The 18,988-nt window shown below is 36.7% G+C and overlaps 1 protein-coding gene across 1 annotated transcript; it reads left to right on the top strand.

Moving 5' to 3' along the window:
- The first annotated feature begins 30 nt into the window (after positions 1-30).
- Positions 31-17,692, top strand: MPC2 (mitochondrial pyruvate carrier 2). Its single transcript, XM_017867584.1, has 5 exons — positions 31-496; positions 11,313-11,353; positions 15,194-15,278; positions 15,734-15,845; positions 17,398-17,692. Exons 1-5 carry the CDS (start codon positions 388-390, stop codon positions 17,432-17,434), a joined length of 384 nt encoding a protein of 127 aa, XP_017723073.1. The 5' UTR covers positions 31-387; the 3' UTR covers positions 17,435-17,692.
- The last annotated feature ends 1,296 nt before the right edge of the window (positions 17,693-18,988 follow it).

The raw sequence follows: 18,988 nt of genomic DNA on the forward strand, positions 1-18,988 counted from the left end.
ACTGGACCCCACCCGCGCCTCGGGGCGGGCCAATCCTGGCGGGCGGCTCGGCCTGCGCAAGCGCGCTGCCAGCAGGGCGCTGGGCGGACTCGGTGAGGTGATTATTTTGGCACCTGTTGCCGAGGCTCCTCCTCCGTCTCTCCTGCCGGGGCGGAGGCGGACCAGGGGCGGGCCGTTGGCAGCCTCCGCCCCCTCAACCTTCGCGGGGCGCGGGCGGCAGCTTGTTGGTTCACTGCGGGGCAGCGAGAGCCGCGGGAAGGGCTCTCCAGGCGATATACGGACGGCAGGCGTCGTGGCAAGGAAAAGTAACTAGCTCCCCTTCGTTGTCAGCCAGGGACGAGAACAGAGCCACGCTCCCACCCGGCTGCTCACGATCCCTCGGCGGCGATGTCGGCCGCCGGTGCCCGAGGCCTGCGGGCCACCTACCACCGGCTTCACGATAAAGTGGAGCTGATGCTGCCCGAGAAATTGAGGCCGTTGTACAACCATCCAGCAGGTAATGGACCCTGAATGGCTCCTTATCGAGACCTTCCTTCCCCCTTCCTCTAAAATGGACCTTTTAGAGGCCCTCTGACAACTGCCACTAGAGGCATCCCACAGCCCCAACTCCTTCCTTCCCTTCAGGTGAAGCCGTTTACTCTCCTAGCCTCTGCATTTCACCCTCTCTCCTGCAACATCTCTTCCTAAGCCAACGTATCTCAAGTCAGCGCCCTTCCCCACCTATCCGCTCCCTTACGCAGGACTCCAACCCAAACCTGACCTCCAAATTTGAGCCTTCTCAACTTCTGCGGCCACGAAAGTGTCTGGAGCCACCATGAAACACTCATTCTTTTTCTCTTTTCGAATTGTGGCATATTAACCCACACTAGGCAGAGCTGGGTGGGTGGCTTGTCGCACTGTAAGGTTTGGAGTAAAGGTCACACTTTCTTCAGCTACCCCTGGCAGAGGCCTGCAGACTGAGCCCTCCCCCAAACTGCATGCTTTACTTCATCCAGGGTTGAGTCAGTGTCATTTCTCATCCCATAGGTCCAGTGTGTTTCTTTAAATCTGTCCTTATTTATGAAATTGTTGAACAAGCTCTACCCAGAGCTTTTTGTGTAGACAGACCTGGATTTCATTCTCTTCTACCACTTATTATAGTTGTGACCTTGAGCAAAAGCCTAGATCTCTGTTGTGTAATATGCGGTCTGCGAGAATGACAGATAACATATGTGCTTGACTCTTTGTAAATGCTCAGTAAATGTTACATCTCTCTTGGCCTACTGGAAAACTTGTGTTCTTGTGGGTAAAAAAAAAAAAAAAAAAAACTCTATAAGAAACTGAAACATTCCAATCCCTTAAGATCTAGAATTCTGTTACCTCTTCTCTAAAGTGAGTTGTAATAATACTTATTTGGCTAGAGGCTAACGTCAGATATGTTCTGAGGTCTTTTTCAAGCCTAAGACTTGGCAAACTAGAAAATGTGTTGTAAATTGAAAGACTAGAGTAGTACCCGAAAAGTGGCTTTTTTTCTCCTACATAGTTAAAATCTGTATTCTGCAGTTGGTATCATTAGGAAAGTTGTCTAGTTCTCCCATTATCTGATTATGAACCAGCTCTCTGTAGTCTGAACTGGTTACTAAATCTGACTTCCAGTTTGATAATGGAATGAATTGAACATCCGAATTATACTGTACTTTAACCCTTAATATTATTTACTGCAATATTGAACCCATTATAAAACTGATCATTAAGGAGAGTTTATTTGCCGTTTAGTTCTTTTAACATTTAGGTTTTTTTGGAATTATGCTCTGTTTTGTGGCATAATTTGTGGCATAAGATTTTCAGGAAAGGAGGGTTGAGCTATGCTTTTGGTAATAATATGGGCTTTACAGAGTCAACTGAACGTGAAGTCAACTCTGACCCTCAAGCTTTGTGTTTTAGCTGTAGGATAAGGGCATGGCAGAATAAGGGTAATTTTAAAATACTTAAAATACTACGAAATTGGAGGGTAGTCTTATCTTGATCCTTTCCAAGGCTTTAGTTTTTAGCCACCTGTAATTATTGCTTAAAATACTGGTCAGCTTTCAGAATGAAGAGGGATTACCTTTCACTTGTAGGATGTGCATTTCATCTGAAAATCCTTGGATTCATTCAGTTATTTTAACCCCCTTTTTCAGTGTAGTAAAAGGAGCTAGGCTTTGAAGGGAGATAGACCTATGTTTCAGTCTTGGCTGTGTGACCTTGACCCTAAATTCCTGCCTTAGTTATCTAATCTATAAAATGGGAGTAATTATATAATCATTTCAGGATTGTTGTGAAAATCAGATGATCTAATGTCTGTCTCCAAAACATGCAGCACAGCGTTCGCACTTAGACTCTCAATAACTGTCAGTTCTAAGATTTGAACAACGTACAGAGTAAGGATATCTATTACAGCAAAATTATTTATGATCGACAAGTTGGAGGCACACCAGTATAGAAATGGAGGAACTTGAAAAATATGTTGACTAATGAGTATGGAATAAAATCTAAGGAAACACTGATTATTGTCTTAAGAGTTATCCAGAGTGAATATTCAAGGATTTTGCATACTATTTTGCCTAACAGTATTTGTTATTGAATTATCATTGAAACATTTGTCTAGATTCAACTACAAGGAGTTTATTAAATGATATGAAATGCTATAATTTTAACAGTTGGAAATCATACATTGCTGATTCTAAATTTTTGAGATTTAATTTTATCGCTGACACTGTATGTCTCAACAGGTAACAAGAATGTGTTTTTAGTGGGGCACGGTGGCTCACGCCTATAATCCCAGCACTTTGGGAGGCTGAGGTGGGCGGATCACCTGAGGTCAGGGGTTCAAGAGCAGCCTGACCAACATGGTGAAACCCTATCTCTACTAAAATACAAAAATTAGCCAGGCGCAGTGGCAGGTGCCTGTAATCTCAGCTAGTTGGGAGGCTGAGGCGGGAGAATCACTTGAAACAAGGAGGCGGAGGTTGCAGTGAGCCAAGATCGCACCATTGCACTCCAGCCTGGCAAGACAGCGAGACTCTGTCTCAAAAAAAAAAAAAAGAATGTTTTTATGTATAGATATATATTTTAGTCACAGTATTGCATCTCTGACCTATGACCCAGAGTTTTGAGGCTCTCATTATCCATTTGCCTATGTGTTGTTGCTGGCATGTCATGATCTGCCTCTGTAGAGAAGGAATAGAGTTCTAGCCAAATGTGTCCCAGTCAAGTTCCTCAACTCACAAAAAGGATGTCAGTCCCCGCATTATCCCCCACCTGACTATAAAATATGTGACTCCACACTAGCCAGTTGCATAGCTGTACTCCAGTGTTTGTCAAAGAAATAACCTTGAAGTTATGTTGCCCAATGTTATTTTTTCTTTTCTTTTCTTTTTTTTTTTTTGAGACAAAGTCTTGTTCTGTTCCCTAGGTTGGAGTGCAGTGGCATGATCTGGGCTCACTGCAACCTTGGCCTGCTGGGTTCAAGCGATTCTCCTGCTTCAGCCTCCTGAATACCTGGGATTACAGGCGCGTGCCACCATACCCAGCTAATTTTTGTGTTTTTAGTAGAGACGGGGTTTCCCCATGTTGGCCAGGCTGGTCTGAAACTCCTGACCTCAGGTGATCCACCTGCTTTGGCCTCCCAAAGTGCTGGGATTACAGGTGTGAGCAACCACACCTGGCCTCAATGTTTTCTTAAAAGCTTAATTAAGGAAAACAAAAAATTAGCAGTGGAGAAGTGTCATTTATTTGTATTTGTGAGTTCCAGAACGGGGTGAGTCATCCCAAGGGGTGCACACAATGAAACATTGGAACGTAAGAAGAAAATCATAGAACTTCTATTAACATTTACTGTTATTTCATCCCATCTAAATTTTTCATTGTGTGCACATTCTGTAATACAAAAATATATTAGGGCAGTAATTCTATATAATTTATAAATATATAAACGATTTATAAAGAGGATGTATGCTCAAATTGTTTTTTACTGATGGGGCATATGTTCAAAAGGAGCTGGAAGACCACAGCTCTGAAGAGTCTAAAAACTATCCTTTGGTGAAGTTAGTCCCAAAAACAGCTATCCGAACCATATCATTTTAACGCATTGTAGCTCTCCTTTTATTGAATTACATTTTGGTTTACATGGAAGAGCTTTTGAAAAAATAATTATCTGAAACTTGTTGCAGTGCTTAGTGTGCTGGTGCTGAGAATATCATTCTCAACATTACATGGGTTCCCTCTGAAGACTCATGGGAAAAGTTACTTTAAATTCTAAATAAGAATATTTGCATTTTTCCTAGATAAGATAATTAGCTTAATTTTAAAGACCTAGAAGATATTTCTTTTTAAATAAAAATAAATTAAATGAACCAGTGTTATCAGTGTTTATAAGGAAATATCTGTATCATAAAAATTTTAAATTCAGTGCTAAGAGAATTGATGTTACAGTAGATAGTTAAATACAACTTAGTTCAAATATATATTGTTCTATTATATGTAAATAAAATCAAATGTGGACCAATAATCAGTGTACATACCTACATAGTTTCAGTTGCATCTCTGTTAGAACTTATTTTGTTGCCACAGATTGTCAGTGAAGAATCTAAATGCCAGTCTAAGATATTAATATATGTCCATATATATTCTTAAGTGTATATTTAATATGTTTAAATATTTACACTAAATATACATATATTATTTTTAAAGCAATAACTTTATTTAAAGAGATAACTAAAATAGATGTAAAATTAGAATTTCAAATACAATTGTAAAATATTAGTGAAAAATAGAATATCTTCAAACAATCAGCTACCAAGAAAGTTGAATTATTCAATATTTATAGAGGGCCTATTGTATACTATTCTGGCAGTCGGGATAAATCAGTGGATAAAATAACAACCCACCCACCCAGAGTTTATATTCTCAGAAGAGTTCATAAAAAGGAATATCACCCAGGCACAGTGGCTCACACCTGTAATCCCAGCGCTTTGGGAGGCCAAGGCGGGCGGATCACCTGAAGTCAGGAGTTGGAGACCAGCCTGCCCAACATGGTAAAACCCTATCTCTACTAAGAATACAAAATTTAGCTGGGCATGGTGGTGCGCACTTGTAATCCCAGCTACTCTGGAGGGTGAGGCAGGAGAATTGCTTGAACCTGGAAGATAGAGGTTGCAGTGAGCCAAGATCGCGCCACTGCACTCAATCCAGCCTGGGTGACAGAGCGGAATATCACCCTTGATGTAGTTGTTCAACACTTAACATATTTTTTCTGTGCTATCCTGCTTTTAAACTAATTTTAAGAAATTAAAACTGTTTATGCAGATGTGCTAAAGGAGAAAAAAGCCCTAAGAAAAGCTATAAATAGCTTTTCATTTCCAGGTCATGTAAAAATATTAATTTTGCCTATAGCAGAGAATGAAATATGTTTAAAGTGCAGTATGGTATAGTAGAAAGAGGACTGGGATCAAAGAAACTGTGTTCTAGTCCTTGCACTATCCAGAATTCACCCTAAATTTCCTGAGTGTAAGACAAATTACTTAACTTGTTAGTGTCTCATCTTTTCATTTATAAAATGAGGGAGCTTGGACTTTCCTTAAAGTCTTTTCCATCTAATAATCTATAATTTGGTATTCTCTTAGGACTTTTCCTACATTCAGAACCTTCGGGAAACTCAGATTTCATTGGAGAAAGTCATATAATTGTTAGATGATGATTTAGGGATCTAGTTTTTTATCCTTGCTGAGTTATTTATTTTGAACAAGTAATTTGTTTACTGGGCCTCATTTGCCTGATTTATGAGTGCCTACAGTAGATGATTTCAACAGTCTCTCTAAATCTAAAAGTAACTGATTCTTCGTACCTGAAGAAATAAGTAAATTTAAAACGTATCATCCCTAAGATGCATCTTGGCTATTTTAGTCGCTTTACCTGTTCTTTACTCTGGAATTTCAAACCAAAGTGTATTTTCAGTCAACATTTTAAGAAACATTACCCATGATGTTTTGGGTACTATTTTAGTGATAGCTATTTCCAAGGCATTGTGGAAAATATTAAAATTATATGGTTCTAAATGGTAGCTTAGTCATGTTCTTAGTGTTAAATCAGAACTAGCTTTGGCACAAATAAAAATGAATGATTTTTAGCCATCAGTATCCACATCAAAGATTAACCTTTACATATTGGAAGGATTTGTATCTAGTTTGTCACATGATAGTAAACAGGTAAACTTGTGTAATGTAAGGAATTAAGAGGGGTGTTAAAAAGTAACAAAGGAGTGGCATGAAAGGGATGGGAAGAGGTAGGGAAATTTAGTGATTTTATGACCTCTTAGCATTCAGTAAGAAACTTGATTTTTCACAGAGGGATATAGTGAATACCTCAATTCAGTATTTGTAAGTGTGTATATGTGCTTGAGAGTGAAAATTACCTATTCTATTCCAAAAAGTAAGTCTTTACTTAGGGAGGGAATCATATATACAATAGGTGGCCTACTTTCTGGGTAAAATTCATATAATATTTTATTAACAGTAATTTCTCTCAAATAAGGAAATTAGGAAGTAAGTTTATGTCAGTTTATTGATAGGTTCATCGAAGTTCAAGGCAACTAAATTTGTTAATTTGAAAATTTCTGTCATTATTTGCTTATGGTGTTCACTTGTAGAATTTCTCAAATTCTATGAAAAGTTTGAATTTAAAACATGAGTTTCACTTTAAAATAAGACAAAACACAAAATAACTTATAGTCTGTATTTTTCATTATTCTTGAAAATAGTTCATAGTTTAAAATGTATAGACTTTTTTTTTTCTTTTTTTGGTACAGAGTTTTGCTCTTGTTGCCCAGGCTGGAGCGCAGTGGTGCAGTCTTGGCTTACTGTAACCTCTGCCTCCCGGGTTCAAGCGATTCTCCTGCCTCAGCCTTCCCAAGTAACTGGGATTATAGGCATGCGCCACCACACCCGGCTAATTTTGTATTTTTAGTAGAGACAGGGTTTCTCCATGTTGGTCAGGCTGGTCTAAACTCCCCACCTCAGGTGATCCACCTGCCTTGGCCTCTCAAAGTACTGGGATTACAGGTGTGAGCCACCGTGCCCAGCCTAAATGTATAGACATTTTAAATATTTGTTTAATGTTTCTAAATTGTCAGCATTGGAGGCCTTCTTCAACATCCAGTAGTAGTGTTCTAAGAAACAAGATGAAAATGTGTTAATTGTTTTTCTAAAAGAATGTATAGTATGTCTGATGTGGACAATTTTCTTCATCTTGGGCTATAAATTAATGTCTTATGAGGAGATTTTTCTTCAGTATATTTTCAGCAGTTCAAAGTTTCCACCTAATCAAGTTATTTCATTTATCATAATGGATGTTAGCCAGGTATCTGTTAGTTTATACATCTGCTTATTCTAATATCATGGTATTATAATCATTTCACGTGTCATAATTATCTATTTTTATGCTCTCCCATGAGAATAGCTGTGTCATTGTACAGAACATAAGCCTGTGTTTTCTAGGTCTAGAATGACACACGTGACATTGTATTGTCACTATTTGAGTGATACCTATTTCTAAGTGCTTTGTTTTGTCAAAACTTTATGTTTAGAAATGTTGAAGTAAGTTGGAATGTTTTTTCACTACCATATCCACTGTTGATCAATTGCTGTTTTCTGGAAGACACCCTCTGTATCTGATTTATATATGTCTAAATGTACTTGTCTAGCTTTATTTGACTTATTTACTCTTACAGAAAAAAAGCTAAGAAATGTTAATTGAATGCTAATTAGCATTAAAATGAAAGGGTTAAGTTTTCTTTAAAATTTTGTTAACCCATTGTGTGACCATTTTTTCTTTTTTTAACAGTTAAGAAAACACTGTTTGCATTTGTAGATATTAGACTCTGATTTTGTCACTTGTCCACATCTTCTAGTATCTCAGAAAAAATAGCAATTTAGAAGATCTTATGTATTTGCTACTGCTATTTTTCTGTTTAGTACATAGCAGTTGTTAAACTGAAATTAGAGCTTGTTTTCATAGTTTAAAATTATTCACTCACTAAAATACCTCTCTTGGTCCAGGTTCTAGCAACCATAATTTGATGTCTGAAGTTTTTTCAGTTCTTGTTTGGTTTGGTGGGGAAGGGCGTGCTGTTAATATTGTAAAACTATTACCTAGCTCCGGGCAGTTTAGTAAATTAGTTACCAGGCAAACTTACTGAAAAGACTGACTGTTCATTAACCCCAAAGGATCAACCATTTAAGCTTGTCAACCATTTAAGCTTGGAACCAGAATCTAGAGGCTTTTCTCAGAAAACAGTTTTGGGGTGACAAGAGAAAGTCCAGCTTTGAAATAGAACAAGAGAAGTCTACTGAAGAGTTCAAAGTAAAAATGAACACCCATTCAGTGAGAGACTAAAACGATACACTGACTGACTCTTGACTAAAACAATACACTGACTGACTCTTGACTGATGAAACTCCATGCCAGGATAAAAATTAAACTTAGTAATTGATAATGCATATGAGCGAGAGACACTGTGTGTGACAAAGAAAAATGAACCAGGTGTAATGATAGGAATCCCAGAATCTCACCCTAAATTTCCAGAGAGTTTGAAAAGACTGTTTTATAGGATTAGTGTATTATGTTATCAGACTCGGGAAGAGAGCCGTGGTCTAAGAGTAGAGTAACTAATAAGTGAAATCTAATATATCCTTGGCATAAAGGGAACCTAATGTCCCTAGAGATGAGTAAACAGCAAATTCCAGCCTTGAGGATGAAGCAGTGTTGAGGCAAATTCTGGGTCAGACACAAAGTTTGAATATCTTGATTAGTGTCTATCCTGAACATGGTGAATCCAATTCAGTTCTGTTGCCACATACTTATTACTTGTCAAGGAAGTTAAGAAACGGACCTTGTCTTCGGGTTAATATGACAAATGCATAAATAATCATTTTAACAGAAAATGATAGAAGAATATACAGGCTGCTTTGGTAGTTAAGAGAAGGAGCATTTAGCCTATCCTGCAGTTTTTTGGTTTGTTTTTTTAAGGCTTCCTTGGGGAGATGCAACCTGAGATGAGTTTCTGATGGATAGGAGTTAGGTAAAGACTAAGCAGGATATTGAGAAGGGACAGCATAAACTGAAGATCCATAAAATAGCATGAAACTGGTTGAATGTTTGCCCAGCTTATCAGTTGGCCTAGGCCAGGATTTCTTAACCTTCTACTTTCTTGGAGCAGCTGTCCTGTACATTGGAGGATGTTTAACAGCATCCCAGGCCTCTACCCACGAGATGGCAGCAACAGCGTCAGCAGCAGCATCTGCAGCAGTTGGAGCACCACAGTTGGGCAACTAAAAATTCCCCTGGCGGGGACACTCCTGGTTAAGAACCGCTGACCTGGGCTGAGATTTAGTTAAATTAGGATTATATATTCTGACACTCAATGGCTTCATGTTTTCTTTTATATTCCCCTTTTCCCTTCATAAAATTTCTTTTCAAATTCCAGCCTAGTCTTAACCAAAGAAGAAACTAAATTATTTTATATCTTGTAGAGAGAAAAGGATGTGGCTAGAGTTCTATATGTATGGTGGCTGTGCCCAGAACAATGCTGTTTAGAGAACTGGATAACAGAAACTGAATATAGATAGGTTTTTCACTCAGCTATAAGAACATCAAAATTTAGAACTCCTTTATAGTTTAAATTCTCTCACCAGCTGTTTCAGCACTGTTTCTAGATTTATTCTACAACTTAAAATACGGAAAATTCAAACGTACACAAGAAAATGTAAAAATGGTTAGATACCAGATGTATGTGAGAAAATAAAGTTTAACATTATAATGGACTGAGTAGGCCCACAAGGAACCACAGGATTTGTGCCATGATCTTTCTAGTGTTTGAAGAATTATTCTAATGATGATACCCAGCTTCTCTGAAGAATGAGAAAATGAAATTTAGATTGCTGTAGGACTTTAGGATTAAATTAGAAAATCAGCAAGCATATTTTAAAACTATTAAACGCATAAGCCAGACTTATCAGATATTTAAGTATCAGGCTGATAAAAACAACTTACGATTTTAAAGTACTTTCAAAGTTATTTGTGGCCAGGCACGGTGGCTCACGCCTGTAATCCAAGCATTTTGGGTGGCTAAGGCAGGCAGATCACAAGGTCAGGAGTTTGAGACCAGCCTGGCCAACATGGTGTGAAACCCCGTCTCTATTAAAGATACAAAAACATTAGCCGGGTATGGTGGCAGGCGCCTGTAATGCCAGCTACTTGGGAGGCTAAGGCAGGAGAATCACTTGAACCCAGGAGGTGGAGGTTGCAGTGAGCCGACATTGTGCCATTGCACTCCAGCCTGGGCAACAGAGCAAGACTCTGTCTCAAAAACAAAAAAAAGGTTATTTGTATATGTGTGTGTATATATCTATATATTGTATATACACATACATATATATTACAGTAATAAATACTAGTATAAACTGCTTCCAACTCTACTTGCTAACTTTCCTTTTTATTTAATATTCTACATTGTATTAGGTCATAGGGATACAAGTATAAATAATATTGAGCCACTAGCTTCGAGGAAGTCATAATCTTGATAGATACATACATTTACAAATAGAGTAAAATATGTAAAATGTACTGTGGTAGATTTTAAAATGACATTGAATTAATGAATTTGCTGTAAGAATAATGTGAATTAGTTTGAGAAGGATAAAAATATCGAGGACTATGTTAAATTGTGGAGGATAGAATGTGTAGCATTGCTATCACTTAAGGCTAAAGGCAAGTAGTTTGCACTATCTGGTAATACTTTTCAAAACCTACATACTAAGCAAAAGTTGCAGGGAAGCAACTGCCATTTTTACATTTTTCAAATTTTGCTGCTTAATGTTAAGATTAACCAACTATTTGTTATAGTAATTCAGCCAAAATGCACAAAAATGGGGTGTTATCACTGGGTTCATTTTCACTTGGGATGAGAGTATTACTTGAGTGTAAAACTAGTATGAAAGTACATTAGAATCAAGGTTCCCTAAAATGTTTTTATATGGCAGTATATTTACTGAAAAAATTTTGCATATAGTTGAACCTGTGCAGTTCAAACCTGTGTTATTCAAGGGTCAACTGTACTGTAATACTGTGGTACCTCTCTAAATGTTAACTGAAATACAAAGTATGCAAAAGCATAGTAAAAGTGGTTAAAATAGATTGATAAATCTTTTGGTTTTAAAATTTGGTGACAGCTGTTAAAAGACATGTATAAGATATTTGGTTTATTCCTGAATTTTTCTTTTCTTTTTTTCTTTTTTCAGGTCCCAGAACAGTTTTTTTCTGGGCTCCAATTATGAAATGGGTAAGTCTTGAGTTTTGCAGAAGCTACTGAAAGAAAATTCCTTAATAGGAATTTACTAATTTGAAGTAACTTTTATGAAGAATATGCTTTAGAATATTCTTGGTATGCCTTTCAATTATTTCATGGCAAATATTCTCAGACATACCATTTTCTACATAAAGCAACTATCTACTTTAGTTTTTCTGAACTCTTTAGATAAGAGGCCTTCTGGGAACATACTTGTTACCAAAAAACTTACAATTGTGTACCATAGGGACATGAAATTTCATTCTGAAATTTTATTACTAAGTAAAGCATTAAACTAGTTAGAACCCCCAAGTTAACTTTTATTATTAATTAAGTATGAGAACTGAAGGTGCTAACACCAAAATATAGGTAAGGCAAGTTAGTCTCAAAAAGCAGATGGATTTATTCGGGTATAAATATTAGCATTTGGTAAATGTCGGAACCTAGGACTTCTGACTCCAAGCCCAGTGCTTTTACTCTTCCCCAGAGTTTTCTTTCTTAAAGTTCTCACTTAGCTGGAAAAAAAAACAATTGTGGTGGCTGTTTGTAGCAAATCACTGATTTTATGTTGAAAGGGCCAGTTTGGTTCTATAACTGTGCTTCTCAGTGTCATTTGAGAACTTGTCAGGCCCCATCACAGACTTACTAAATCTAAAACTCTAGACGTGGAGTCCAGTGAGATGTGTTTTCATAACCTCTTCAGATGATTCTCTGATGCCCTCTAACGTTTGAAAACTACTGGTCTGTAGGCTTTTTTTTTTTTATGTGGTAAAATACACATAAAATTTACTATCTGAACCATTTTCAAAATGTACAGTTCAGTAGTGTTAAGTACATTTACATCATTGTTAACCAATCTCCAGAACCCTTTTTATCTTGTAAAAGTAAGACTCTGTACCCATAATTCCCCATTCTCCTTCTCCCGGTCCCTGGCAACCACCATTCTACCTTCTGTCTCTATGAATTTCACTACTCTAAGTACCTCTTGTAAATGGAATCAAAATGTATTTGTCTTTTTGTAGTTGGCTTATTTCACCTAGCATAATGTCCACAAGGTACATTAATGTCACATGTGTCAGAATTTCCTTTCTTTTTAAGGCTAGATAGCATTCCATTGTATGTATTTACATTTTGTTTATTCATCTATATGTTGATTGGACAATTGGTTTGCTTCCACATTTTTGCTGTGAATAATGCTACCATGAACATTGATGTACAAATACCTTTTTAAGTCAATACTTTTAATTCTTCTTAGTATACACCCAGAAGCTGAATTGCTAGATCATATGATTATTCTGCTTAATATTTTTTGTTTTCCTCAGCAACTACATTATTTTACATTTCTACCAGCAATTCATAAGGGTTTTAATTTCTCCACATCCTCATCAACACTTGTTAACTTTTGATGGGGGAGCGTTTTTGTTTTCATTTTTATGATAGGCACCTAATAGGTGTTAGATATCTTGTTTTTATTTGCATTTCCCTGATGATTAGTCATGCTGAACATATACTTATTGTACTTATTCATCTGTTGTGTTTTTTCTTTGGAGAAATATTTATTCAAGTCCTTTGCCTGTTTTTAATTTAATCAAGTTGTTTTTTGTTGTTGTTGAGTGATGGGCTGTTGTAATTCTCTTAAATGTACTATTAAAATGGTTAGAACAATTCAGAAACTCAGTTGTAAATTCAAGTGGTTGAGAATGTTAGAGTTAGAATTGGTTATGACTCAATCTATGGCCTTGGACAAGTTTAGTCTCTTTGTCATTTTTGTCTCCTCAACTATGAAGTGACAAGATTAGAATATAAGTGATTTGGGAACTGTATTTTACAGAGATCTAGGAAGCAGTTTTGTTTTTTTTTTTTTTCGTATCTACGTATTGAGAAAAGATCCTAAAACCCGCTGTACTAATGGAAGTTACATTACCATTTCCTTCTTTCACCACCTGCACTTAAAATTACGTAGTAATTATATGTCTTTATAGTGGAATTGATTGCTGAAGTATCCAATCATTAAAAAAGTTTGAGTGATTTCATCTGTTCACAATAAATTTAGGGGCTTCTTTGACCTCGAATTTACCACAGTTTAGGAGTTTATTGATTTTATCAGTAACTTTGGTGTTTATTTGACCTGGTTCATTACTGTTGTGAGATGTTGACAGCATTATATACTCATAAATGCCTTCTTGACTATCTGTCTCTTTAAGAGCATCTATTTTAAGTACATGCTGAAATCATGCATAGTCTCCAGATGACAGCATAGCAATAGAAACTTCTGTGTTTTGTTCTCTGGTCGGGAGACTTCTATTAGATACTTACCTTATGTACCTCTTACTGTGTTTTATTATCCCAGAGTATTTGATAATTAATCTGTAGAATTCTATACATGTCACATAACAGTAGCTTCTGCAAGCCACATATGTTCTATAACATTAAGACTCTTAGACTGTGTGCCTTCAAACATACAACTGTAGTAGAGTCCTTCGTAACCACTTTAGTTGAAACCACATAACTAATCATAAAGGTCAAAGTGGATAATCTGGGGAAAAAAAACCTATGTACCTTAAATATTTTATTTTAACCTAAAGGATATAAATATATATTCTTTGACAATCAGTCTTTTTTAAAGCTAAAGCTTTTATTTGTGTATGGATTTTTGAGCTCCACATTTTCTATCCTGGATAAATTATACTATAGTGCATCCTATATAATTTCCAGCTTAGTTTAAAAAAAAAATTTATTAAATCATATAAATTACATTAACAAGTAAAACTGGCATAAACAGATTGGGGACAAACATAGTGACTTGGTAAAATACAGCTCATTTGGTGGGAGTAAAAACGCATGATTGCAATAGAAACAGTGTTAAAAACACAGAAGAGAAATGGCCACATATATGCTGATGTTAAAGAAAAGTGGTCTTACAGCCAGGCCGGGCCTGATGGCTCACACCTGTAATCCCAGCACTTTGGGAGGCCAAGGCAGGCGGATCACCTGAGATCAGGTGTTTGAGACCAGCCTGGCCAACATGGTGAAACCCCGTCTCTACTAAAAATATAAAAATTAGCCAGGCATAGTGGCACATGCCTGTAATCCCAGCTACTTGGAGGCTGAGGCATGAGAATCGCTTGAACCTGGGAGGCAGAGGTTGCAGTGAGCAGAGATCGCACCATTGCACTGCAGCCTGGGTGACAGAGTGAGACTCTGTCTAAAAATAATAATAATAATAATAATAATAATATATGATCTACCCAAAAAACTAGAATTATAGCAGGTTTTCTGATACTTATACTTTTAAAAAATAATTCATTAGAAGCCCAAACTTCAGCATCACACAATATACCCATGTAACAAACCTGCACATGTACCCCGAATCTAAAATTTAATTTAATTTAAAAATAATAACATTGGCAGAAAACATCAAAGGAAGAATCTAGACAAATATCCTTAACAGCTTTCAGGTATATTCCATGCTAGTGGTTAGTGGTTCCTGACATATATAAAGAATATATAAATTCATATGTGAAATAAGTAGACAAAAAAACAAAATATATATATGCATATAATGCATACATATATATCTAATCTATATATCTACTACTGGCTTTCAGATATATGAGGCTGCTTAGTGTACCTAACAAAGTAAAATTAGTTCAAAAAGCAGTTTTTTAATTCATTGTGCTTTTTTGTTGTTGTAGTCTACATTTTCTTAATGAATGGATACTAAACTTATAGCTGCTAACTTATGGAAATCTCAAAAATGTTTTGTGCTTAATTTAAAGTTAAAACTATTACTCCACACTCATACTTTTTTTCTTTCTATGTGTTAATCTGTAGGGGTTGGTGTGTGCTGGATTGGCTGATATGGCCAGACCTGCAGAAAAACTTAGCACAGCTCAATCTGCTGTTTTGATGGCTACAGGTAAATTAAATAAATATCTTCTGTGTTCCTTGTAGAACATAAATGATTTTTGTTTTGTTTTATATCAGTTTGTTTAGTGGCTTAGTGTTTGAAATACACCCACACACAAAGGAATTAACAGTATTTTGTCTAGGAAGTTATTAATTATGGATGGGAGAGTCAGAGGAAGAATAAGTATCTGAATGGGCTTTTGTTTTTCAGGTTTTTGCCATGAGCAAAAGTGAGAAGAAAATTACAGTTAATAGTCACTTTACTCTAGAGATTCCTCTTTCATGTAAGAATTGAGTATTTTCTGTGACACTAAGCTACAGAAACATTATTGAAAATTCAGAATATAGCATTTCTTTGTCCCTCATCCTACATTATTGTTGTAATTACTTTACTCAATATTAAGTATTCACTGAAGTTATTGCAGCAGTATGTATGCTTTTTAAAGTAACATTTTGTTTCAACAGGGTTTATTTGGTCAAGGTACTCACTTGTAATTATTCCAAAAAATTGGAGTCTGTTTGCTGTTAATTTCTTTGTGGGGACAGCAGGAGCCTCTCAGCTTTTTCGTATTTGGAGGTAAGCCTACCAGAGATATTTTTAAAACTGTTTCAAAAGCTACTCAGGTGGCACTAATTTTTTTTTAAAAGATTCATATATAATGCTAAGACAAGAAGTACCTAAAGTAGAAATTTAACATTTCTAGAAAAGTCTAGGGGTTTACGAATAAGTTTACCAGTTAACTGGCTAAAATCAGTTAAGCAGTATGTTACCTTGTTTTTAGATTTAACTGTGCATCATTTAGATGGTTAACCATTTCACATAATCTCTTTTATTAAGACAATATATACAGTTTATGATTTATTAATTTCTTATGTAAACCTTTTATCACTTTCAATTGTATATAATAAATTGGAACTTAAATGTATTATGTAGTATTGGAAATGATATTTAGAGTGAGGTCTTTGCTTTGATTGGAAAGTGTTCCATGAGCACTGGAAATTTTTAAACTATTTACTCAGTAGTTAATATTGTCGGTGACTTATGATAATGACATTATGATCAAATATTTGAAATCAGGATCTTTTGAGAAACCTAGGAGGTATGGTTGGCTTCATGGAATAAGTATCCTTCTTGTGCTTATACTATTCTCCATTCCATTATAAGCTGGGAGGAATAGTAAATGAAGCCCGAGGAATGGCAGAAGGGAAGGAAAGACTGACTCTGTGGTTACTTCTTTGGATTGAGAATTGAGGAAATGGTCCTTAGCATTAGTGAATTTAAGTGTTTACAGGCTGTTAACCCGATAGCCTGCCTGCATCACAGAAGTATGTTTTACCTTAGTGGTTAGAAGTATATTTTACTTTAGTGATATTTTACTTTAGTGATTAGTATATTTTACTTTACCTGTTGATCTTATTCTTGGGAAAGGTGCTTTGTGAGTATAAATTTAAAAATTCTAGATGACCACATTTTACTAAACTTTATACATATGTTCACATGTTTGTCACACTCTTGTAGAATTCTAGAATGAGAATATTTATTAAAATAATACTTTTGCATAGGAAACTATATGTCAGCTAAACTGTTAAAAGTTTTGGCAGGCCAGGCATAGTGGCTCATGCCTGTAATCCCAGCACTTTGGGAGGCTGAGGCACGCAGATCACGAGGTCAGGAGATCAAGACCATCCTGGCTAACACAGTGAAACCCTGTCACTACTAAAAATACAAAAAATTAGCCAGGAGTGGTGGCGGGTGCCTGTAGTCCCAGCTACTCAGGAGGCTGAGGCAGGAAAATGGCATGAACCCCAGAGGCAGAGCTTGCAGTGAGCCGAGATCCTGCCACTGCACTTCAGCCTGGCGACAGAGCGAGACTCCATCTCAAAAAAAAAAAAACTTTTTGGCAGTTGTCATCTTATTATCTGAAACAAAATCCAGATGCAAATGAACTTTTTGAATCCTTTACCTTCTGCCTGTTTCTACCTATAAGTGCCCCAGGAAGATTCTGTTTACAACTGTATAGCTACTTGACCACCAAGAAAGAAGAAATGGAGTATGCTTTCCATTCTCTCCTTACCATAAGTTTATCTATTATTATTGATGATTATTTTTCTTTCTGTTTTCTTTATAGATATAACCAAGAACTAAAAGCTAAAGCACACAAATAAAAGAGTTCCTGATCACCTGAACAATCTAGATGTGGACATGACCATTGGGACCTAGTTTATTATTTGGTTATTGATAAAGCAGAGCTAACTGTGCATTTGGAAGGCACAATAAAACTAACTGCAACTGGTAGCTAGTGCTTGATTCAATTGAAAAATAAAGCAAACGTAATAACAGTCTCTCTACATGACTTAAGGAACTTAGCTATGGCTATTAGTAACATTTTTCTACCATTTGTCCATAATAAACCATAGTTGCTCATATATACCCCCTGCCTCCTTCTGTTCCAGTCAGCCAACATGTGTACATAAAAGAACACACAAATTCAAGAAGTTGGAAGATTAAATTATCTGCTTATTTAGTGTAGGATGGTCAGGTAGCTAGCTATAAGTGAAAGCAAATTTTGCTGAAGAGACTGAGAAATGGGTAGTGGAATGACTATCAAGGTGACCTCAAACTATTTAAAAACATTTTACTTGCCATGAAGATTCTTGATGATTTTTGTATAAATGTTGTATAAAATACTTTTACAGCTACAGATTTTTAAATAGGATCATTGTAAAGATTAATGAGATAATGTTTTAACATAGTGCCTGGTCCCTGATAAGTGTTAAATTTTTCAATTACCCTCAGTAACTGATACAATGTAGCAGAAAATACTCTATATTCAGACAGACCTGAATTTGAATCCCAGCTCTATGACTTATGTATTGTGACTTTTTTTTTTTTTTGAGACAGGGTCTTGCTCTGTGGCCCAGGCTGGAGTGCAGTGGCGCGATTTCGGCTCATTGCAAACCCTACCTCCTGGGCTCAAGCGATCCTCCTGCCTCGGCCTCCCGAGCAACTGGGACTACAGGCACACACCACCACACCCAGCTTATTTTTGTAGAGGTAGGGTTTTGTCATGTTGCCCAGGCTGGTCTCAAACTCCTGGGCTCAGGTGATCTGCCCGCCTCGTCCTCTCAAAGTGCTGGAATTACAGGCATGAGCCACCATACCCAGCCTATGCTGTGACTTTAGACAAGTTAGGAAAGTGCCTAGCAGAGTACCTGGGACATAAGTAGGTTTTCTGTAAATGTTTGTGACCTTTGGCTCCGTTGTGAGGAGAGACTGAGCATACATTACTCCACACTACAGATACATCTATTTGATTTGGCTTTCAATGTGGAGTGCTGAGCTTTTTTTCTAAAAGTGCTAATAAAGCCAGTCCTCATTAAAAATATAGTCAGATGAGTCAGCAAAGCAAGTTATTTCAAAATTTGAAGAAACAAGACAAAACAACTTTTTGATTAATACTGTAACCTATGAAAATTTGGCAGTTAGCAATTGAAAACCTTGTATGTTATCATTTGTCCCTTAACCATGGTCTACCATTAAAGGAGAAAAGATTAGAGAGCTTGACATAGTCCAAAATGAAGCGGTTCTGAAGGTCAAATTATTACTGCTTTCATTTCATAAACCACACTGTTAAATTCATTTGTGGCCAGGCACGGTGGCTCAAGCCTGTAATCCCAGCACTTTGGGAGTCCGAGACGGGCGGATCACGAGGTCAGGAG

Source organism: Rhinopithecus bieti, unplaced genomic scaffold (assembly GCF_001698545.2).
Source record: "Rhinopithecus bieti isolate Rb0 unplaced genomic scaffold, ASM169854v2 scaffold_3763, whole genome shotgun sequence".
NCBI lineage: Eukaryota > Metazoa > Chordata > Mammalia > Primates > Cercopithecidae > Rhinopithecus > Rhinopithecus bieti.

Excerpts from the sequence above, each read along its gene's own strand:
- MPC2 (XM_017867584.1), top strand. The coding sequence starts at position 388 with ATGTCGGCCGCCGGTGCCCGAGGCCTGCGGGCCACCTACCACCGGCTT. Across the intron at positions 497-11,312 it reads GTTGTACAACCATCCAGCAG|GTCCCAGAACAGTTTTTTTC; the intron begins GTAATGGACCCT and ends TTCTTTTTTCAG. Across the intron at positions 11,354-15,193 it reads GGGCTCCAATTATGAAATGG|GGGTTGGTGTGTGCTGGATT; the intron begins GTAAGTCTTGAG and ends GTTAATCTGTAG.